Source organism: Nomascus leucogenys, chromosome 6, assembly GCF_006542625.1.
Source record: "Nomascus leucogenys isolate Asia chromosome 6, Asia_NLE_v1, whole genome shotgun sequence".
NCBI classification, from domain to species: domain Eukaryota; kingdom Metazoa; phylum Chordata; class Mammalia; order Primates; family Hylobatidae; genus Nomascus; species Nomascus leucogenys.
In genome coordinates, this window is record NC_044386.1 from 91,526,264 (window position 1) to 91,549,739 (window position 23,476).

A 23,476-nucleotide genomic window follows, 5' to 3' on the forward strand; every position below is an offset into this window, starting at 1 on the left:
CTGCTACTTGGGAGGCTGAGGTGGGAGGATAACTTGAGTCTGGGATGTTGAGGCTGCAGTGAGCTATGATCATGTCGCTGTACTCCAGCCTGGGCAACAGAGCAAGACCCTGTCTCAAAAAAGAAAAAAAAAAAGAGAAAAAAGAAAAACTAAAAAAAAAAAAAATAGTAAATTAAAGATATAAGTTACATATATATTTTGAGACAGGGTATCACTCTGTTACCCAGGCTGGAGTGCAGTGGTGTGGTATAAACTCACTGCAACATCTGCCTGCTGGGCTCACGCAATTCTCCCACTCAGCCTCCAAAGTAGCTGGGACTACAGGCATGTGCCATCAAGCCTGGCTAATTTTTGCATTTTTTTATAGAAACAGGGTTCTCGCCATGTTGGCCAGGCTAGTCTCAAACTCCTGGGCTCAAGTGATCTGCCAGCCTCAGCCAGCCTCTGAAAGTGCTGGGATTACAGGTGTGAGTGAGTCACTGTGCCTGGCCATAATATCTTTTTTTTTTTTTTAACTTTTTAGATTTTAAAGCCTTAAAGTTAATACTATCTAATGTTGATCAACATATTGTGAATGAACAGTCTCACATACCTGTATGGTACGACAGTATGAAAAAGGTACATAAATTTTATATGTAGACACCTGTCACACCCATAAGTTCCATTTCTAACAATTTATTGCTAGGAAATAATTGAGCACAAATTACAATGTATAATAAGAATGCTCACTGGCTGGGTGTGGTGGTTCACGGCTGTAATCCTAGCACTTTGGGAGGCCAAAGCAGGCAGATCACGAGGTGAGGAGTTCCAGACCAGCCTGACCAATGTGGTGAAACTCTGTCTCTACTAAAAATACAAAAATTAGCTGGGTATGGTAGCGTGCACCTATAATCCCAGCTACTCAGGAGGCTAAGGCAGGAGAATCACTTGAACCCAGGAGGCGGAAGCTGCAGTGAGCTGAGATCCTCCTACTGCACTCTAGCCTGGGCAACAGAGCTAGACTTCGTCTCAAAGAAAAAAAAAAAAAGAATGCTCATTAAAGTGTAGTTAGAGGAGAAAAAAGGAAGTACTATAAATGTCCATCAATAAGGCACAAACTATGTTTTATTTGTAGACTAGAAGGCTATGTAACCATTAAAAATATTTATCAATATTTATTAAGACTTATTAAAAAGTCTATATGAACATGAAAGATAGCATTATATAACATTGGAAAAGCGTTCTATAGAACAGTGTGCCTAATAATATATATAGAAAGATGCTCACTAAAATTCTAACATTTTCCTCTATGAATTGGGATTTTACATGTTTTTTATTTTCTTCTTTATACTTTTCTGTATTTTTGGTATACTTTGCCTAAATTTTTTTTTTTTTTTTGAGACAGAGTCTTGCTCTGTCGCCCAAGGTGGAGTGCAGTGGCATGATCTTGGCTCACTGCAAACTCCCACCCCCAGGTTCAAGTGATTCTCCTGCCTCAGCCTCCCAAGTAGCTGGGATTACAGGTGCCCACCACCTCAGCCGGCTACATTTTTGTATATTTAGTAGAGATGGGGTTTTGCCATGTTGGCCAGGCTGGTCTCGAACTCCTGACCTCAGGTGATCTGCCCACCTCAGCTCCTGAAGTGCTGGGATTACAGGTGTGGGCCACCATGCCCAGCCTTTAAGATCTTTATTGGTTTTGATTTTAAAAGTATTATACACCTGTTAGAATAAGTTCAACAAAAAGTATTCAGGCCACTTTGCCTGAATTTTATAATTAGAATAAACATACTATTTTTATTTAGTAAAAGAATTTTTAAAAAGGAGGAGAAGGAGAAGGCAGGAAAAAGAATTGTTCCAAAGGCACTGCAATATTATTAATGAATAGACACCTCTGAAATTCAAAATTCCTAAAATCTCATTCTTCACTACATGGAAACTTTCAGAACCAACAGAAAAATAAAGCTTGGTTTTAAAAATGAACTTTGCCAAATCTACATGTGATAAAAATCACACAAGACTAAATATAGGTCCACACACATGCACAGACACAAATGAGTGCATGTAAAACTAGTGAAATCTGACTAAGGTAGATGGATTATAACAATGTCAATTTTCTGGTTGTGATACTGTTCTATTGCTATTCAGGATGTTACCATTGGGGTAAACTGGGTGAAGAACACATGAGATCTCTCTGTAGTATTTTATAAAATTGAATGTGAATTTACAATTCTCTCAAAACAAAAAGTGTATTTTAAAAAGTGAACTTTGTGCCTGGAAAAGTAAAACAGAGGTAGCTTTTCTTAGAGCTGTAGCTGCATTATCACTAAGAAGTCCCATTTCAGGTTCTCAAAGAGACACTGAAAGGAAAGTATGTTTTAGTGAGCACCTACTGTGTACTAGGCCATTACACAGCCAGAGTACCTCTGAAGCAGGTTAGATGCAAGTCTATTTTATAGATGGATAACGGGAGGCTCAGAGCCAGTAGTAACTCCGCAGTAACTTGTGGAGCAAGAATGTGAACCCAGGTCTGTCTGAAAGCTTAGGCTGTCCTATCACATCACATTGACTACATGGCTGGGAATGGCTTAAAAGACAAAACCAAACCAAACCCTTACTCAGTGTTATCCATATCAAGAAACTCCATGTAAAGAAATAAATATTCGAGTGGGTGGGGAAAAAAGATGCCTTGTAACTAGGCAACAGAAATTTCAAAATGTATGCCTATACATGAATATTATCTATTAGATCTGTCACTGCAGCCCTGACTATTAGAAAGTTCTAATAGTCAATTAGCTGGGCGAGGTGGCTCATGCCTGTAATCCCAGCACTTTGGGAGGTCAAGGCGGGAGGATCACCAGGTCAGGAGATTGAGACCATCCTGGCTAACATGGTGAAACCCTGTCTGTACTAAAACAATACAAAAAATTAGCCAGGCGTGGTGGTGGGCGCCTGTAGTCCCAGCTACTCAGGAGGCTGAGGCAGGAGAATGGCGTGAACCCGGGAGGCGGAGCTTGCAGTGAGCCAAGATTGCACCACTGCACTCCAGCCTGGGCGACAGAGCAAGATTCCGTCTCAAAAAAAAAAAAGTTCTTCCCAATACCTAAATGGACCTCCTTCTAGCTAATAATCCTTCACCAAGGAACAAACCTTTGTCCTCATGTTCCTTCCTTAATAAAACTGGATCTCCACTGCTGGTGTGACCAGGGCAAAGTCTGCTCCACAACTCTCTCTTCTCTTGCGTCTTCTTATATTGCAAGATTCATTAACTTTTCCAGTTTCTGTTTTCACAGGGGGACGCTTGGTTATTTCCCATTCTCCCAAGTCTTCCATCATTATGGACGCAGATTGACAATCTAATGTAAATTACATGCCTCTGAGGTCCAGGCAAGAGTTGGAGGGTGGATCTGTGAACTCCTGGAACTTTGGGCAAAATTGTTGGGTCTGAACAAAGGAGTATGTTTCTGGGAAGAGAGCATTTCACTTTTATTAGATTCTCAACGTAGCCTATGACCCCCAAATGATAGAAAATAATCCTCTAATTAAGCAGCTCCTTGAGGAAATGGCTGATTCCAGATCTGAGGAAATGCAAAAAGGAGCCTAAAACATCTACTAGAAACTAAGGAAGTCACTGAAGCCTGGAGTCATGGCTCAAGAACTCAGGAACCAACTTAAAGATGGGACCATTTGAACATCAATAAGAATGGATTGAAACACATCAAATATGTTTAAATCCATGAGATTATAATACACCAAAATGACTCACTGGCCACCTTTGGTGGCTACTAGAGCCCATACCACGATTTTGAAAACTAAGAAATAAGAGTCAAGTATTTATTCTGCCTTTCTAGTACTGGCTATACCTCAGGATAGGCAAATAGTTGAAGAGGGAACACACCTTTTTTTTTTTTTTTTGAGACGGAGTTTTGCTCTTGTTGCCCAGGCTGGAATGCAATGGTGTGATCTCAGCTCAATGCAACCTCCACCTCCCGAGTTCTAAGTGATTCTCCTGCCTCAGCCTCCTGAGTAGCTGGGATTACAGGTGCCACCACGCCCAGCTAATTTTTGTATTTTTTTTTAGTAGAGACGGGGTTTCACCATGTTGGCCAGTCTGGTCTCAAACTCCTGACCTCAGGTGATCCGCCTGCCTTGGCCTCCCAAAGTGCTAGGATTACAGGCAGGAGCCACCATGCCCGGCCGGGAACACATCTTTTTATAGAAAGCATCTCCTAATAAATGATGAAAAACTGGTAGGATTAGACTAATACCATTTTTCAGTCCCTAATGCAATAATGAGTCTGCATGAAATAATCATCAATGGCTGCTAACATTCTTCAAAGAGAAATAACTGATATTATACACTTCTTGAAGCACACAATACCATCAGAATCTGACCAAGACTGTAGGTCCAACTCCCAATTTATAGGAAATACATAAATCAAAGGAATGGTTTAAACAACATCAACAAATCAGAAAAAGTTATAGAAAACATAGCCTGTTTTTTTTCAACAAATAATTTGCAAGGAAAAAAGAAAAGGAATAAAAGAGGAAACCATAGATTAAAATAGATTACACAGATAAAGATATATAGATTCAAAATGTCAACTCTTTGACTTTAGTCAAAGTATAAACTTCATTTGAATCCTTATTAAATGGTACAAAGACATTTATGAGACAATGGAGGGAATGTAAATGCTGACTAGCTATCTGATTAAGGAGTTACTGTCATTTTTTAGATGTAATAATGATATTGTAGAAATATTTTTAAAGGCTCTTTTATAGATATACACGGAAATATTTTTGGATAAAATAATATAATAGCTACAATTTGCTTCAGAATAATCCAGGAGACAGGGAGAAGGAAGGTATATATGAAACAAACTTTACCCATGACTTGATTATTGCTAAAACCAAGAGATGGGTACATGCCACTTATTATACTATTCTCTCTCCTTTTGTATATGTTTGAAATTTTCCACAATAAAAAGTTAGCAATCAGAATATAAACATGTTTCAACTTGTCTGATAATGAAAGAAGCCCAATAGGAATACCAATTCTGAAGTATTGTCACTGGGTTATTTTAAAATAAAATTTCTAAGTAATCCTTCGAAAATTCAAAATTTATTTTAAAATAGCATTTTGTGTGGCCTGAGTGATTACTGGCAGGTTTTGAGTAATCTGGTTAATTCTAACACATATTAGAAATACCTAAACTTTTTTCCTACAGAAGAGAGAAAAAAAATCCTGATAATCAGTCACAGTTGTTTGGTCAGGCACACCGCCCACGCTGCTGTGTGGTGGGTAAGGCGATGAAATAAAATACCAGTGGGACCTCAACAATTAACTACTATACCATTGATGTGCCATGTATAGATGTTAGGAGGAAAAGCAATTCATGTTTGATTTAAACTAATTCTTCCTTTGATCTTTACTTTAGGTTAAAAAGAAATAGAGCCAGCCAAAAACTGCTTAAAAATTAACAATGTAATTACAAACATCACTGAGGAAACACTAATTTACGACAAGGCTTTAAAGGTTGGTTCAGTCAGCCAGGTGCAGTGGCTTATGCCTGTAATCCCAGCACTTTGGGAGGCCGAGGTGGGCGGATCACCTGAGGTCGAGAGTTCAAGACCAGTCTGACCAACATGGAGAAACCCCGTCTCTACTAAAAATACAAAAAATTAGTTGGGCATGGTGGCGCATGCCTGTGATCCCAGCTACTCGGAAGGCTGAGGCAGGAGAATCGCTTGAACCTGGGAGGCGGAGGTTGCAGTGAGCTGAGATCGTGCCATTGCACTCTAGCCTGGGCAACAAGAATGACAATTCGTCTCATAAATAAATAAATAAATAAATAAAGATTGGTTCAGTCCCCACAGGTTATTAAAACACGCCTCCAGTCCTAAATGATGACCAAGCATTTCTTTTTTTTTTTTTTTCACTCTTGTTGCCCAGGCTGGACTGCAATGGTGTGATCTTGGCTCACTGCAACCTCTGCCTCCCGGGTTCAAGCGATTTTCCTGCCTCAGCCTCCCTAGTAGCTGAAATTACAGGTGCCCACCACCACGCCCAGCAAATTTTTTGTATTTTTAGTAAAGACAGGGTTTCACTATGTTGGCCAGGCTGGTCTCAAACTCCTGACCTCAGGCGATCCACCCGCCTCAGCCCCCCAAAGTGCTGGGATTACAGGCGTGAGCCACCATGCCCGGCTTGTGCATTTCTTTTTTTTTTTCGAGACGAGTCTCACTCGGTCGCCCAGGCTGGAGTACAGTGGCGTGATCTCTGCTCACTGCAAGCTCCACCTCCCGGGTTCACTCCATTCTCCTGCCTCAGCCTCCAGAGTAGCTGGGACTACAGGCGCCCACCACCAACCCTGGCTAATTTTTTTTTTGTATTTTTAGTAGAGATGGGGTTTTGCGCTGTTAGCCAGGATGGTCTTGATCTCCTGACCTTGTGATCCGCCCGCCTCAGCCTCCCAATGTGCTGGGATTACAGGTGTGAGCCACCGTTCCAGGCCATGCATTTCTAAACTAATAAAAATGTATAGTAGTGGGAAGGAGGGGTGAGGAATCACTTTCTCCTACAGTGGCTTATATCCCTGAGAACAATGCCTGTCTTTTGGAATTTGTGCCGGAGCACGCAGGTGCACCTCGGGGAGCCTGTTACTTCTTAATTACACAGGAAGCTCCATTCCCAGGGGTTTCTGCCCTCCCCCTCCTCCTTCCTTTCCTACATTAGCAAATAGCTGGGGAATTAAAGCTTCAAAGATTGGTGATGACAGGTGGTGACAGACTGATGCCCTGAAGTCCAGGTGAATAGCAGCACAGTGGCCAAGGCCAACCTCAAGTGAAACTCACACTTGCATCAGAGATGGCTGCAGAATTGCGGGAAATCATTTTCACTTTCCTGGAAGGGAGAAAAATTATTTTCTGGTGTTCAGGCTCACACCAGATGTCAGAGTGGAATGCTACACCGTTCTTGACTTCAAGGGCTTTCCATGGGTAGCCACAGCAGAGGAGAAATTCTGAAAATAAGTGAAACATCTTCCGAAACTGGGAAGGAAATTGGAGGGATTTTTCTGGGGAGGAAAATAAGTTTTATTTTATTCTTTCTCCTAAGCTTATTATTTTAGTATTCCGAGACCTTATGCTTGAATTACTTAGCAAGAGGGCATGCTTACGCAGAAGACAGGGAAATGAAAAGAGCAGGCATATACAAAAGTGAAGGTTCCTTAACAGAGTTCATAGTGGAGATGGTAGACACTGGTGGAGTTTTTATCCAGAACTTAAAACTTAGGAAATACCTATGATGACGCTTTAGCTGGAAGTAATGGAGGTATCTGATTCCAAACTCTTATTTTTCTTTATTTATTATTTATTTATTTATTTTTTTTTTTTGAGACAGAGTCTCACTCTGTCGCCCAGGCTGGAATGCAGTGGCATGATCTCAGCTCACTACAGCCTCTGCCTCCCAGGTTCCAGAGATTCTCCAGCCTCAGCCTCCCAGGTAGCTGGGATTACAGGCACGCACCACCACGCCTAGCTAATTTTTGTATTTTTAGTAGAGATGGGCTTTTACCATGTTGGCCAGGCTGGTCTTGAACTCCTGACCTCAGGTGATCCACCTGCCTCAGCCTCCCAAAATGCTGGGATTAGAGGTGTGAGCTGCCGCGCCCGGCTCAAATTCATATTTTAAATGCCTATTTGCAATCAGCAAAGAGCCAGGTATGCTGCCTGCTGCTTGCTATAAGGATTTGGCTACGCTGGCTCAAATTTTTTCACTCTACCAAAAGATAAGGCACAGGCCCACTTGTCCAATCACGTTTGCTGAAAATACTGTAGCCTGAGTGTAGACAAACTTCCCCTGAAGTTGCTCGAAGTATCTAGTTAGCAGAATCACTGGATGACTGCACGCAGAAGGCCTTTAGGGAAGCTACAGTCCAATCTCCCTACCTTATGGTGTAAAGCAGGCCCAGAAAGCGGAAGTGACTTGTCCCAAGTCGCAGCAAAACAGGAACAGCCTGAGGCTTAGAACTCACTTCTGATTCCAGAGTGAGGCTCTTCCCTCCAGCTGATAAACATGGTCCATGGCAGGCAAGGACCAGAGCGAACCTAAGCAGGTTAGGGGCGGGGTGGAGCCACCCAGGAGGCACTAACAGTTCAGCAGCTCATGGGAGAGCTTCCAAGAGGCCAGCTGGCAGCAACCCATCTTGGGCACTGCCGACCTCAACCTCAGGGGGTCACGGGAGCACCCTAGGTGGATAAATTAGCATACAAGTCTCTCTGGTCTGTGCCAAAGCTTTGGGGCCTTGCTAAATTTAGAAATTTGAGGCTGGGTGCAGTGGCTCATACCTGTAATCCCAGCACTTTGAGAGGCTGAGGTGGGCAGATCACCTGAGGTCGAGAGTTGGAGACCAGCCTGACCAACATGGAGAAACCCCATCTCTACTAAAAAATACAAAATTAGCTGGGTGTGGTGGCACATGCCTGTCATCCCAGCTACTCGGGAGGCTGAGGCAGAAGAATCACTTGAACCCGGGAGGTGGAGATTGCGGTGAGCCGAGATCACGCCATTGCACTCCAGCCTGGGTAACAAGAGCAAAACTCCATCTCAAAAAAAAAAAAAAAAAAAGAAAGAAAGAAATTTGAAAGCAGCCAGCAACATCAAGGCACAGATGGAGTTTGAGCTACCCTCTTCAGGCTATTCAGAAAATTCTCCCAAGGGGAAGTTGGGAAGGAGAACTTCTATTTGGCCCCAGCCTAAACTCTCCTGGAAGCTCGATGGGGCCTCTGTCAGCTTTCCCCTCTGGACCTGCCCATTTGTCCCAGAGGTGCCCACTGAGGCTACCTCAATGCCTGTCAAACTAAAACTTACCTAAGAGTGTCTGCAGCATGGTCTCCAGCCAGCCTAATCAGAAGACTATGGAGGGGGCCAGGAACGTGGCTCACGCCTGTATTCTCTGTAATCCCAGCACTTTGGGAGGCTGAGGTAGGTGGATCACCTGAGGTCAGGAGTTCAAGACCAGCCTGGCCAACATGGTGAAACACCATCTCTACTAAAAATACAAAAATTAGCCGGGCATGGTGGTGGGCACCTGTAATCCCAGCTACTCAGGAGGCTGAGGCAGGAGGATCACTTGAACCTAGGAGGCAGAGGTTGCAGTGAGCCAAGATCACACCACGGCACTCCAGCCTGGGCGACAGAGTGAAACTCTGTCTCAAAAAAGAAAAAAAAAAAAAGAAAAAAGAAGCAGGGGCATACTGACTCCTCACTGAAGAATGGGATAGACACCCTCTATTCTACCTCTCCAAGCAAGGCCATAAGTCTTTGCTCTGAAAGGAGCCAGACTTTGGAACTGGCTACAGGTGTACATGGGGTGAAGACATCAGGTTGCCAGGGCACCCTCTCTCGTTCCCTAGGAGCCTGGCCCCTGCAAGGAGGGGCACCTTTAAACAATCAAGCATAGTGAGTGGGGCGGCAAGCAGAGCAGAGACACAAACGACAGCGAGGTGGAGCCCCACCAGTCCCTCTGAGGATAAGGCAGAGGGAGCCCCGCTGGGGTCCGCGTCCCTGTGTGTCTCGGGCTGATTTGGACACAAGGCTCGCACATTCATCCTACCTGCCCCAGTGCTAGCTGGCCGAGGATGCCAGGCTGGACCCGACCTCAGGCTGTGCGGCTTGGAACCTGGACCGGGGCAGGAATTGACAGGTTCCCCCAAACAATATCACCTCCAGGACCCCAAGACCTCAAGCAGCAGAAACCACAATTCTGGATGTTACGTGCAGCGCCATCTCCTGTCTGCCCTGCCTCCTTATCCCTTTCTCCCAGGGCGACTTTGGACCAGGTCTCGAGGCCGGGAGACCGGCCCCAGCCCGCCCGACCGGGATGGGCCTGGCGCCCGCGGGAGGCCGCGTCGTGCTGAGACAGCTCCGAGCTGCCTCCCCGCAGCCGCAGGCCGCTGCGAGTGCGGATTTGGCGGCGAGAGAAAAGAGTCTGGCCCTCCAGGGGACGCAGGGAAATCCAACCTTTGGGTCGGGGGCAATCAGGACTGGGAGTCGATATTGCGGGCAACGAATGATGAATGAATAAATGAAAGGATGAACAGAGTGGCGAGGCGGAGATGGGCCATGCGGGGCGTCCCGAGGAGGGTGCCCTTCCCTGCCCCGATGCTGCCAGGACCGTCCCTCATCCCCCAGGTCGCAGCAGACTCAGCCAGGACACCCGGTCCTAGCGCGAACACCTCGCGGGCCCCGGGAGGCGCCTGGGCGCGCGGCGCAGCTCTGGCCCGGAGCCCGCATTCCGGCGGCCGGGAAGTGCCTGCCCCGTGGGCAGAACGCGCCAAGTTGCTGCGGCCCCAGAAGCCGTCCTGCCCCGCGCGGCAGCAGCCCCTCGCGGCGGCCCCCGGGCCGCAACCCCTTACCTGCCCGCCTCGGCGGCCTCACTCCGGCTCAAAGCGGTCATCGCGGCGCCTGCACCCAGCGCCCGCTGGACCCCGCCCGCCCCGTCGAGAGCCCGCCCCGCCCGCCCATTGGCGGGTCGCGCGGGCCGGGCCCAGCCCATTGGCCGTTCCTCCCCCTCATTCCCCAGCTTCCCCAGCTTCTCTCCTTCCCCACCTTCCCCAGGTGGGGCCCCAAGCTCTGAGCATATCCTAGCGCTCGGTCCCCCGGACTGGAAGGTCCCGGAGGCCAGGGCCTGGCGCGGCACCTCCTGTCCCTCACGTCGAGGGTATTGTGTCCCCTCTGGACACTTCTGTCGTCCTAGTCTTGGAGCTTGGGTCCCTCTGCAGGAACCAATTCCGGCCCCTCTCCAACCTAACCCTTCCTAACATAGAGCTCCAGGAAAGTTTCAAGTTTACCGTGAGTGGGGAACACCAAAGGGGATATTGAACACGATGGTCTGACAGCCAAGTCACCACCACGAGCCCGGGAGCCAGGATGGTCCCACGCACTTTTGCCGGAGTTAACATTGCAGTTTCTCCAAGGAAATACACTTTTGGAGGAGTCTGCAAAGGGGCTGAAGGTGGACACAAATCAAAGGCAGGGAAGCAGAGGCACAGCTGTGTGTGACAATGAGCTTTTGCCTGACCTGCAGGCCCTTTCCTCTTCCATCCCCACCAGGTCACTTGGTCCTTGGGAGTGTGGTCAGGAGAGAGGAAAGGCGCAGGCCAGATTTGGCCCCATTCTCAACTCTCTCCCCCAGCCCCTTGGCACTATAGCATCATGGTGGGAGGGCACCAGCAAACAGGAGGGGTCCCAAGGGGAGCCTAGGTCCACAACTGAAGACCTGGGAGCCAAACCCAGTCTCAGGCGCCCAGAGCTGACACCTCCTACAGCCCCCGTAAGGGACACGCTATTGCAGGAGACCAAAGTGGAAGAACCATGGCCAGGGCCACTTTGCAATTTGGGTTTATCTGCCAGAGTGGGAGGGAGGAGGCCTTGTCCCTGCTCTTTCCCATCTTTGGTTCACATAAGCCATTAAAGTCTCCCCGCAGCACTGAAGGGGGCAACCTGTAACCCTAAGATAGTCAGCTACTGCTTTCCCAGCGCCTCTGCACCAGGAGGTGGGCAGGATGGCAGGTGACACCACCATAGCTCCCACCGCAGGGCACGAGGCTGCAGCCATTCCCAGCCTGCTCAGAGGGCAGGGTCCAACCACCTCCCCCTCCCCAGCAGAAAAGAGAGGAAACAGGTGCTTCAGCTGTTATTTATTGACATACAGGTAGGCTCTATAGCAACAGGCCTGGAGGTGCTGCAGCAGTGGGGGAAAATGGAAGGTGGAGGGTGGAGTGTTTGCTGCACGACAGCTGAGTGGAGGGCGGGGACAGGTGCGAACTGGAGAGGTCTAGGGAGTTGGAGAAGCAAGTAAGGGCCAGGGCCAGAGTCGGCTTCAATGGAACAACAGGCCGGTGCCCTAAGGCCCCTAACTCTAGCTGTTTCTTGACCCCAGGCCAGGGTTGGGAGTCCTCTGGGCATCCATTTTTTCTAAAGGAACTGGACAGAGTACACACAGGAAACGAAGCTGTCACCCTCTTGCCATCTGGCTCCAGGGGCCTCCAGTCCAGCATTCCTCCTCCTTCCCTTGATTGGGTGGGGCCACATGAAGGGCAGCCAGGCTCTGGGCTGTCCCACCAGAGCAGGCTGCAAACACAGCCATGTTTCAGTGAGGCATTATCTTCTTCAATGGTGTCCCAGCCCACCAGTGCAACATTACAGCCCAGAGTAAGTTCTACAAGCATTGCTGGCCTAATGGATGGGTTGGGGGAAGGGGGTGGGACGGGCTGGAGGAGGGGCTCTGGGGTCCATCACGGCACTGGAACAACACGCATGGTGTTGGTGAAGCCGGAGCCAGGGCGCCATCCGGTCAGCACAATGACCACATCTCCCTTCTTGAAGAAGCCTCGGGCCTTGCCTGGAGGAAGAGAAGGGAGGTTGGTGAGTAAAAGCCAAGCCAGGCAGGTCTGCACCTGGGCAGCTGCCCCATAGCCTCAACACTGAACTAGGCTGGCTGACCACTACTTCCTCACACCACAAGGTGGCACCAAACTCACAGCCCAGGCAAACAGGAGGGAGGCTCTGAAATGTCCTTATCACTCAGATGGCAGGGTTGGCAGAGACCTTTGGACATCATTCACTATCCTGGAGAGGGTGCAAAGCCTTGCCCAGGGTCAGAGCTAGCTGCTTCCTGTCATCTGATGATACCCTACCTTATACAGGGACAATGGCCACATCAGTACGTAATCTGTGTATGCCACCCCACAGCACAGGAGCTGTGGCCAATTTTATTTAAAAAAAAAAAAAAAACCCTCAGTAATGAGCAGATGCCAAAGAATGGACAATTTTGCTTTGAGCCCCAGACTAGAAGAGAAGAGGAACTGAACTGCTCGGCCCTACAACTCAAAGGACCCTTTTCCCTCCTGGCTCAGCTTAGGACTTCGGAGAATGAGAGATTCAGAACGAACATTCCCAATGAGGGAGAGGAACAGTTGGCTGGGCCTTTTGCCCCGCTAAGGTCTGCGTGTTCCCCTTTCTATTCCCCAAACTTTCAGGGTCCCACAGGCTTCTGACAAGGGTCCCACAAGCATCCCCAAGCTCCTCTAGGCTCTAGCCCCTGCTCCAGCCACATACCAACATTCATGGCAAAGTTCACCCGGAGGTCCACGTCCTCAGCCCAGGCCTCCTGGACTGGGTCCTTGCACAGCACAGGGAAGATGCCACGGTACAGGTGGGCCTGACGAGCTGTCTGGGGATTTCGGGTCACAGCAATGATGGGGGCACGTGGGCGGTATCTGGCCACCTGGTGAGCAGACCTGAGATGGGATGGGGGACACACAGAAGAGACCATTACACGAGGCCTCAGGAAGTACCTCAGGGTGTTCAAACAGCTCACCCTCTCATCCAGCTCACTGAGGGCTCTGGCCTCTTCAACATCTGCTCCCTAGGACCTCTCCCGAGGCTCGGGCAGCCCCTCATCCTATATCCCCCACAGCATGCTAGGCTACCATTTGCCCTCTACCCCCATTCCACAGGCCAAGGGCTCAGGATCATCTTGACCCAGCAAGGTCAGCCTCACCCACTTACCCCACACAGCCCATGGTTGGCAGAACCCCTCCTACACTCTGAACTCTGACAGAGAGAGGCAGCCCTGGCCCAATGTCACCAGCACCCATTCCTCTCGCTGCCAATGACAGCGACAAGCCAAGCAGCATGTGACTAGCACCTGACTCTTGACATCTGCAAGGAGCAGTAGCAGAGCTGACCAGCCCCCTGGGAATCAACATCAGGCTTCTCTACTTTTGTGCCCTCTCCCTGCCCCACATAGCCCCTAGCTCCTGAAACAGTCCCAGCAACTGGGCTATAAAGGCCCAGAATCAAATATGAGTATCTAGGTGAGGCTTAGAAATCTAGGCGCTACTCAGCAGGCAAGAACAGGAAATGGGAGTGTTGCTGCAGGAGCAGCTCTGCCTGCCAAAGCTCCTTTGGAAGGCAGGGGACCCTTCTGAAGCCCCTCTGCCAGGCACTTTCTTGAACACTGACACTGCACGCTTGTAGCTGCAGCTGTGTCTCAGGAGCTGAGGAGGGGCGCCAGAAGGGAAGTTATGAGGACACTCAACAGGTGTCAGGGAAACTTAAGCCACATCACAGCAGAGAAGTCCCTGCACTTCCACGCTTGGCCTCTATGCAAGGCCTTCAGAGGGAAGCAACTGCTGAAGCCAGGACCAGCTGAGTGAAACCCCAGAAGACTAGAGCTTAAAATAGCCAAACAGCAAGAACTGGACCTTTTAAGAAAGGTCAACCCTACAGGTTGGAGCTGTTCAGTGAAGAGTGGGAGGCTGGAGCCCTGTGCTGAGGGCATCTGCACAGAGCTTGTGTCGGTTCTCTGGGCTGCCCACACCCACCTGCTGCTCCTCAGTGCGTGGGCACTGCCTGTTTGCTCCTCTCTTCCAGGAAACCCTCGCTGCCCTGTGGGCAGGGACAAGGAGCATACTCCCTAACTAGGAGAGTGACGGACATTATTAACTCAATGTCCTGGGCCAAGGAAGGGATCCCAAGTTGGAGGCCCAGCATAGGCCACACAGTCCTCAGCCTGGCTGCCAGGCCCCATAGAATGTCAGCCAAGATAGCACAGCAACCTCTCCTGAGCTGGAACCCAATTTGTCTTTAGGGCTCGAAAACAGCAGGGGCTAGTGCTCCAAATGGAGGCACAGTAAACAGCACTTAAATAAATCCATTTCCCAACTGAAATTTTTAAAGAGCACGTAGTAACTGGAATAAGCAAAAGTGGTTATCTTTTACAATTTTAGAGGACTAAATTTTCAATATCAACCATTTGTAGTCAGCCTGTGCACTATTATGTAATAAATCTCCAGCATAAACTTGCTTTTGATCCAAATATTCTGACACTCCTTATGAGTGCTACCTAGAGTCCTTTGGGCCCAGGGAAGGGGCTCTGCTCAATCCTTCCCTGCAGGCCCAAGGTGGGAGGCAGAGGGGTCTTACCTTGGCTCAGTGCCACCTGAGCATTGTTCAATGGACTGCTCCCACGACCCCCAAGGAGAGGGGCCACTGAGCAGGGCATCCCAGGGAGCCGCTGCCGCCTCCTACCTGCCAGACTTGGTGAGGACGATTATGGCCCCACTGCAGCACTTGAAGGAGGCCTCCACGGCACCCACGGCGGTGGCTTCTGTGGGGTCGCTGGTAATGGGCGCCAGGCGGCGGAGTTCCTCAAATAATTGCAAGTGGTAGATGGCGGCCTCTGCCTCACGGGCAATCTAGGGGAGCAACATCCGTCCAGAGGGACGAGAAGGGGACAGAGCTTTGTCAGAGCTTTGTCACAAAAGGAGAGGGAGGGGAAGAGTCACCGGACAGCTGGTGAGGAACATGTTCCTGAGGACAAAGGCCAAGAGGGGCCCAATCACTGGAGATTCTGAGCTGAGCCAAGATCAAGACTCCACAGAAACCAGTCCTTCACCAAGTGCCTGTGACATCTACTGTGCCTACTGAGCCAAAGGACCCTTTGGTCCTGCCCTGACATGACCTCCCTGGCGGTGTTCTACAGACGAGAAGAGGCTCTGTGCCCAGGCGCCAGGTTGGGCCTGGAGGTCTTCTCCCAGAGCAGCTGGAGCAAGAGGCTGGTTATCCTAACAGTGTTACCTGCCCTTAGGGCCCTACCTGCCAGACTCCGTCAGAACTATCAAAGCTGCTGCTAAACACTTATAAGAAGCCTCCACGCTGCCCATGGCCATGGCTTCCATGAGGTCTGTGGAGTGACTTGAGGCTCGCACAAGTTCTTCAAACAGCTTGCGGTGGAACATGGCTGCCTCAGCCTCACGAGCTATCTGTAAGGTTTAGGGGAAGAGGGGGCAAGGAAGAGGGAAGGAGGAGGAAAAAAACGAGACACAACACATGGGAAGACAGAATGGGGAATTAATCAGAGAGGAAGGTAACCTTAGGTTAATTGGCTAAATCTGTCCTTCAGGCAGATGCAGAGGTAGGGTGATGAAAGTCCAACTGCTTCAGGAGGTGCTGCCACTTCCCCTCCAATACAGGGGAAATCGGCTCTTCCATTCTGGAAGGATTTTTTGATTGCGGGTGGAGGGAGACAATCTGGCAGTAGGCTCTAGCACCCTGGCATGAAAACATGCCCAGGCTGGGCCCAGGCCACTCCCTGGCAGAGGACTTGACCACGCTGCCTCATGACACAGCTTACAGGAAGGAACAGGCCCTCCCTCCTCACATGGCTGGCTGGTTAGGCAGACTCCTGCCCAGCCTCCATGCATGCACGGAGTGAGCGCTCACTTGGCTTCAGGCACGGGGATGCACTGAGCCTTTCCAATGGCCTGCCATGGCAACAGATTGAGCAGCGCTGGAAAGCTGGGATCAAAGCCAAAGCAAGGCAGCTCAACTGAGTTTGAAGCAGGAGAACAGAAAACTTGGGCTAACTTGTGAGAGGCACACTGAACAGCCATGTGAAGAGACAGATGCCTGTGGAAGCATGCAGATATATTTAATAAGACACTTGATTAAAATCTAATAATTAAAAGTCACGAGAAAGCCACTGAGTTATTTATAGATCACTTGCTCAGATAAGACCAAGAATCAGAAAGACAATGTAAGCTTTAGAGGATTATAATGCAATCACCAGCATCTTAGTAAATGATGGGTGAGGGAAGAATTGGTAATACCCCCTCATTAATTTCACAGTAGAAGCAGATGTGTGGCAGGATGTACTAGGTTAAAGGTATTCTTTCTGTAAGAATGGAATGCATGCAGCCCAGAGGACAGGGGACATGAACAGGAAACAGAGCCATACCTGGTACTGCTCTTAGTTATGGGTCATTAACTGCATCAGTTAGACACAGGAGAAAGCAGTGAACAGTTAATGGAAGGAACTGTTGGCCAGTGTTAACTGGTGACACAGAAAGGAAAGGTCTAGCCACCTGGAGGGGCAGCTACAGCCTAGCCCAGACCTGTAACTTATCTTCTGAGCAGTGCCATGCAGTCCAAGCCTTGCAGCTCTAAAGTATCTGTCTGTTCATAGGAAACACCAGGGTATGGAAGAAAGGATACGGAATTTAGAACCTGAGCCTGAATCTTAGTCTCTGACCCCACTGACAGGCTCCAAATGGAGACCTGTTCTCATCTCCTGCTAGACAGAGCATGATGTTGCAGGAGAGAAGACTGGCTTTGGAGTCAGTAGACCTAGATTCGAACCCAGGTTTTATTGGCCATATAACCCTCATCTATAAATGCAGGTAATGGGAGTTAGGAAGATTACATCCATGTACACAGAGACTTATCAGACACCTAATAATAACAGCAATGAATATTTAATGCTAAGGCTATAATTAAACATATCTAATCCATTTTACAGATGAGGTCTCGAGAGGTTAAATGACTTGCCCAAAGACACATTCAAGTCCCCACATTCTATGCAGTGATTTCATGGTTCAGTATATCTAAGTCAAGATCAGCCTCTGTCCCACCTTTGAGGCCATGAAGTCACACAATTAAGTAAGGGAATTAGAGAGGGGATGTGTGGAGAGACCCCAGAAAGGCAGCCACTTTAGTGGTGACTGGTTCAAGGTGCACTGTCTCCTGGGACACCTTCCTACCATGGGGGCAATAGTGAGACTGCGCCAAGAGTATCTAAGCATCAGAACAGCAATCACATCGCACGAACGGTGAGGTCAGCCAGGCCCAGGCTACATTAAGTGGGCCTGGGAGAGAAATCACTCTCTACCGATTTTTTGTGTTTTGTTTTTTTATGTTTGTTTGGTTTCTTTTTTGAGACAGGGTGTCACTTTGTCACCTAGGCTGGTACCATCTTGGCTCACTGCAACCTCAACCTCCTGGGTTCAAGCGATCCTGCTGCCCCAGCACCACCCCCTCTCCAAGTAGCTGGGACTACAGAAGTGCATCACTATGCCCAGCTAGCTAACTTTTGAATTTTTAGTACAGACAGGGTTTCGCCAGGTTGCCCAGGCTGGTCTTCTGAGCTCAAGCGATCTGCCTACCTTGGCCTCCCAAAGCACTGAGATTACAGGTGTGAGCCACCATCCCTGGCCTCTACCAATTTAAATATGGGGAAACCCACTAAGCATGCTGATGACAGTCCAGAAAATATCCTTAGTCAAGTGTGAACTCAGTTCGCTACTGAAAGAGCATTTAATAGAAACGACATCTCTCTCTGAAAGCTGTTTAAGCCCAGTAACAGGACACATCATGAATAAGGAAAGGAAGATACCCAGACCAGATGGGTGTTTCAGTTTTTTGTTTTGTTTTGTTTTTTTCTGGTGGCAGGGGGTGGCGTTTTAAACTTGGGGGCTTGGAGGGGCTGAGGTCAAAGGGCAGCGGGTCTTTCACTGGCTAGAAAGGGAATAGAAAGGCTGAAGGAAAACCATATCCGGATAAAGTTTAAGTTCACTGAGCATGACCTAAGACTACTGGGAGAAAGTTAATTTCCAGCACTCATTTTACCAAACCTATATAACCCTGATCAGGGATCCCTGAGTTAGCTCCAGAGCTGAACAGACAGTGCAAAGGGACTGGGCCTCCAACCCTGAGCAGTGGCCAGGCACTCGACATGACAAGCTGGAAGAGCCTGAAGGATGAGCTCTCAAAGGAGAAAGAAGGGAAAGCGCCTCCACGACTCCTCCAGACGCTCAGTCCAGGGCCACCAGGGTCAGCCACCCTCTCCGCTGTCTCTATCTGTGGCCCTGCCACCAGTCACTCAACCCAACTTTTTGGTCTAGAGTAAGAGCAGCAGCTGTACCCCAATGGCACAGCAAAGCAAATCCCTCTACAGGCACCATGCAAGGCCAGCACAGGCAGCTTAGTGCAGGCAACAGACTCCAGTGCAGGTCCACAAGGGCCCCCTGCGGGAGCGCCTGTCTGCAGGATGCGGGGCAGGGAGAACTGAATTGGAAGCCAAAGGAAGAGGGCAGCTGGGAGCAGGAGCCCCTAGCCCTTTTCAGAATAGGGCAAAGGTACTCAGAACTTCTGACTCTGAGGAAGAGGTACAAGACCTCCTTTCACTGCAGAAGTATCCCAGGACTTAAGCCATGGGAAGAATTCACAACCTTGAAGTCAGAAGTGAAATAAACTGTGTGGTATCCAATGAAGGAGGACGCCTCCAGAGCAGAAGGAAATGGAGAGGTGGGGGTGTGGGCAGGAATGCAGAACAGGAGAAAAAAAAAAGCCACCTCCACTTCCACCCCCACCCTCTTGCTGCTGTAACTTGGAGGATAATGAAAGGCTGTGCATAAGAGGATGGAGAAACCTAAAAAGCTCTGCACCAGAGCTTGCACCTATCCCAGGCCCAGTCCGAAGCCCAGGGGATGGGGCAGGCCCCAGAACTCACCAGGTGCTGCATGCGCACAGCCTCCAGAGGATAGTCCCCTTTGGCTGTTTCTCCAGACAGCATGATGCAGTCGGCTCCATCCAGGACTGCATTGGCCACATCACTGCCTTCAGCCCGAGTGGGGCGGGGCTTCTTGATCATGCTCTCCAGCATCTGGGAGGGGACAGAGCATTAGTGATACGTGTTTTGGGCTGTCTTCAGAGACAAATGACAGCAAGCTGATCCTCTGGATAGTGAGTAGGTGCACAGAGTATGGCTTTGTATAGGTGCATGGGGGAAGGGGATTATCTGTGTGTTACGTGCGACAATTCCATGGGAAGAGATCAGACAGCCTCCAGAGCTTTCCCATACAAACATGCCAGTGTGCACAGGAGAATGTGGGGAAGGGTGGGCACATGCCTGAGTAGCACAGATGACAGGCTTCCCAGCTCGGTTGCACCGTCCAATCATCATCTTCTGAGCAAGGAAGACCTTCTCTGCAGGAATCTCAATGCCTAGATCACCACGAGCCACCATGATCCCATCACTGGCCTCCAGGATTTCATCAAACCTGATGGACAAAGTTGGGGGGAGAGAAGTTATATAGAACAGGGGCCACAAGTATGGCAGTAGACAAGAAGTTTCCCTGGGATTCCCTAACTTAGATGTCCTTGTACCAGGACAGACATCCATGATATCATGGGTGCACACAGACGGCAAGGCAGTCCAGCTACCTTAGGCCCCCAGAGTGGGCCAACAATTCTGCCTGCTGGGCTTCAACACCAATATGGATGCTTCATTGACAGAAGAAAGGGGAGAGGGCAAATCCAAATGGGCTTATTCCCAAGGTCTCCTCTCCAAATCCCATGCATGTTAGGGGTCTCTCTAGGGCCTTCATTCTCCAATCAGCACTTCAAGACAGGGAACCCGAGGCCTGCTGACTGCTTCCACCACAAAGACCCATGGCCTCATCTAGTCAAGGACACTTGAGGACTGCCCTTTGAGGTGGCCCACTCCAACCTGCTGAAGGCAAGAGGGAATGTGGCTTTGCCTGGCCTAGGGCCAAGTTCAGCTAGCCTATGGCTTATCAGGATGGCAAAGGGGAGGGCCCCAAATTGCCTGGTACAGATGATATCTACACAAAGCTCAGACAGTAAGGCCACTACAGTGGGTGCACAGGGTTGCTCCCCCACCCTCCCCAAACACACTTCTAATCCACAAGAGTACGTGTAGCATCTTAGTTGTGCTGAGTTGTATTCCTAGCAGGATGCCAAAAATGGTGGCCATGACCACTGGGCTCTACCTTGTGAGTATTGGGGAGGGGGTAAGCTAAGTTGGGGCAATCTGAACCTGGAGAAGAACCACACATCTTCCTCTGAGAGTGGAATGGACCATACCAGAGTTAGCATGATCACTGAGCCAGCTGCATTCTAAGTGAAAACCAGGAGGCCATAAGCTTTAGCATGGACAACAGGCCCTGAAATTCCACATGGCTCCCCAGGAAGGGCCAAAAAGAGCCCCTTCTTAAGTGTCTGCTGTCATCTTTCCCCCTGGTCCCCCCATTCCAGCAAACACTGGTAGTGTTTCTGATCAGGAACAGATCACGGCCCCTGGTCCTGTGAGCAGTGACCCTGTTCTCTCAAATGTTGGTCCCCAGGCCCAGGGAACAATGTCAAGCTGCGAGTATCTCAATTACCTGGAAAGCTTTTAAAAAAAAAAAAAACAAAAAAAAAACAACCTTAATGCCTTCTACTCTGCTAAGATATTTTGATTCAGCAAGTTTGGAACTGGCTTGGGAGTCTACATTCTGATGGGCTAGGGGCTGGGAATCAGACATTCACAGGATGCACCATGCCCTTCAGAGAGCTGCACTGGGACTGGAGCAGGGACAACGGGGACTTGCCTCCGAACCCCCTCATGATTCTCGATTTTGCTGATTATCTTGATGTTCTTTCCCTTCTCTCCCAGGACCTTCCTAACTTCATGGACATCAGATGCCTTGCGGATGAATGACGCAAACACCATATCAACATCCTGCTCGACCCCAAACTTCAGATCCTGGATGTCCTTCTCCGACACAGCAGGCAAGTCCACAGCAGCCCCAGGAAGGTTCACACCCTTCTTGCTGCCCAAGGAGCCACCATTTTCTACCTCCGTCACCAGGAAGTCGGCACCTGTGTGAAAAAGGGTAGGTAGGGGAGGCAGAGCACCGACGGCACAGGTCAACAGGAAGCAGGCACCTTTCCCCCAAGTACAGTGAGCTGGGAAGTGGTGCATTATGGATGCTGGAGCTGTTTTACCAGAGTTGAAACCCTACTACACTAACTGTGTAATCCTGGGCAAGCCATTTAACCTCTCTGTACCTCACTTTCCTCACCCATAAATAAGGATAATTAAGACTGTTCTGACTTTGGGAGGCCGAGGCAGGCAGATCACCTGAGGTCAGGAGTTTGAGACCAGCCTGGCCAACATGGCGAAACCCCATCTCTACTAAAAATACAAAAAAATTAGCCGGGTGTGGTGGCGGGTGCCTGTAATCCAAGCTACTCGGGAGGCTGAGGTAGGAGAATCGCTAGAACCCGGGGACAGAGGTTGCAGTGAGCCAAGATCGTGCCACTGCACTCCAGCCTGGGCAAAAGAGTGAGACTCTGTCTCGAAAACAAAACAAAACACAACACAACAAGGAAAAAAAAAAAAAATATATATATATATATATATGTTCCTATGTTCTCCAGAACCAGAAGAATATAACTATGCTGGATTAAAGCCTGTCTTTGAGGATAAATGAGTTATAGAAGGGATTCCTGAGAACACACAGACTCAATCTCACTGCCAGGCAACCAACCTTCCCATCTTCCTTGTGTCAAGGAACTTTAGAGACAAAAGATGGTTTTAGACAATTGGACTCCAGCTCCCATACGTACCTTTCTGCTTCACCTGGAGAGAAATAAGCCCATCGTCCACATAGATCTTGCTGCCCACTTCCACCACCTTGCAGATGTTCTTGTAGTCCAGCCATAGGATGTTCTCGTCACACTTTTCCATGTAGGCATTATCCAGCGTGATTTTCAGAGTGGCTCCCTTCTTTAGCTCCACCTCTGCAGTGCCGCTCTAGGGACAAGAGAGTAAGCAAGGGTCCGAACTGGAGACCCTAGTAGCAGCATCACCTCAGAAGGAATGGAAAAGCTCTTTCCTCCAGGGAACAATGCTCAAGTCACTGCTAAAAGTAATACAGTTTTTTGCTCTTATTCTCTAACTCAGTATATACTTCACGGAAATAATCCAAGAATATAATGTTTCAGTTATGCTACTTAATGATGGGGAAAAAGATACAAAGAGATTGTTCCCCAAGTTAGAAAGCCTAAAGTTTAGGTTTTTAGGGTAAAAAAAAGGTTCCTTTGTGGTACCATTTCCTAGCAAAGTAGATCAAATCAATATTGTTAACAGTGATTAATAAATCCTCATTTGTAGACCTCAACTTCTCTGCAGTCCTTCATAGTGCTGGGAAGAAACACGGCAACCCAGCGCTTTGGAGGATATGTCTCTGGGGCATATTGCCTACTGAGCCTTCCCCTCGCTCTCCGCAGAATACTCACGCCCTTGATGAGCCCAGTTCGGATCTCAGGTCCTTTAGTGTCTAGAGCCACAGCAACGGGCCGGTATAGGATAGGGTCAGAAGCAAAGCTTTCCGTGGCTGTGCGCACATTCTTGATGGTCTCCGCGTGGTACTGGGGGAAAAGAAGGAAGATGACAAGCGTGCTCCCACACTAGAATCCAGCTCCAATTCCCCTGCCCAGGAGCCAAAGCTGATGACTCAGGAAAGGCCTGTGGATGTCTTAGAGCTCTATCTCCATCCTCAGCACGATCCATGCACTGAGAAATCCTCTGCCTGCTTAATCCAACCTCCTCAGCCTCCACCCACTTCTACTACAGCACTAATTCACCCTAAGGGCAAATCTTTGAAACATTGGTGGCAAATTTCAGAATATTGCCACCAAAACCCATTAAGGTATGGGTGCAAACATGTCTCATCATAAAAGCAGCTGTGTCCCCAGGGCTGTTCTTTTTTCCCTAAGACTCATCAAATACCCTCAGCATATAAAGCTGATAAACAGGGCAAAAAGCCTAGGACTTGTGTTTGGATAAGGCTGGTCTGGCAA

General features: G+C 48.9%; 2 protein-coding genes across 4 annotated transcripts in view; both read right to left on the minus strand.

The window, feature by feature from the left end:
• GRAMD2A (GRAM domain containing 2A) overlaps positions 1 to 10,444 on the minus strand; it is a 36,141-nt gene extending 25,697 nt beyond the window's left edge. For both annotated transcript variants that reach the window (XM_030814689.1, XM_003267175.3), the window contains exon 1: positions 10,399 to 10,444. In XM_030814689.1, the coding sequence (XP_030670549.1) occupies positions 10,399 to 10,439 (41 nt within the window). In that variant the 5' untranslated portion in view covers positions 10,440 to 10,444. The remainder of the gene's footprint in view (positions 1 to 10,398) is intronic.
• A 1,221-nt stretch (positions 10,445 to 11,665) lies between these two features.
• Positions 11,666 to 23,476, minus strand: part of PKM (pyruvate kinase M1/2) — a 34,615-nt gene continuing 22,804 nt past the window's right edge. Inside the window, exons 4-11 of one of the 2 annotated variants that reach the window (XM_030814691.1) lie at positions 22,913 to 23,044; positions 22,241 to 22,427; positions 21,220 to 21,490; positions 19,737 to 19,887; positions 19,338 to 19,490; positions 15,080 to 15,246; positions 13,103 to 13,284; positions 11,666 to 12,386 (exon numbers count right to left, since the gene is read on the minus strand). In XM_030814691.1, coding sequence (XP_030670551.1) covers positions 12,280 to 12,386; positions 13,103 to 13,284; positions 15,080 to 15,246; positions 19,338 to 19,490; positions 19,737 to 19,887; positions 21,220 to 21,490; positions 22,241 to 22,427; positions 22,913 to 23,044 — 1,350 coding nt within the window. In that variant the 3' untranslated portion in view covers positions 11,666 to 12,279. Of the gene's footprint in view, positions 12,387 to 13,102; positions 13,285 to 15,079; positions 15,247 to 15,646; positions 15,814 to 19,337; positions 19,491 to 19,736; positions 19,888 to 21,219; positions 21,491 to 22,240; positions 22,428 to 22,912; positions 23,045 to 23,476 lie in introns of both variants that reach the window. The other variant, XM_030814690.1, reaches the window with a different exon arrangement.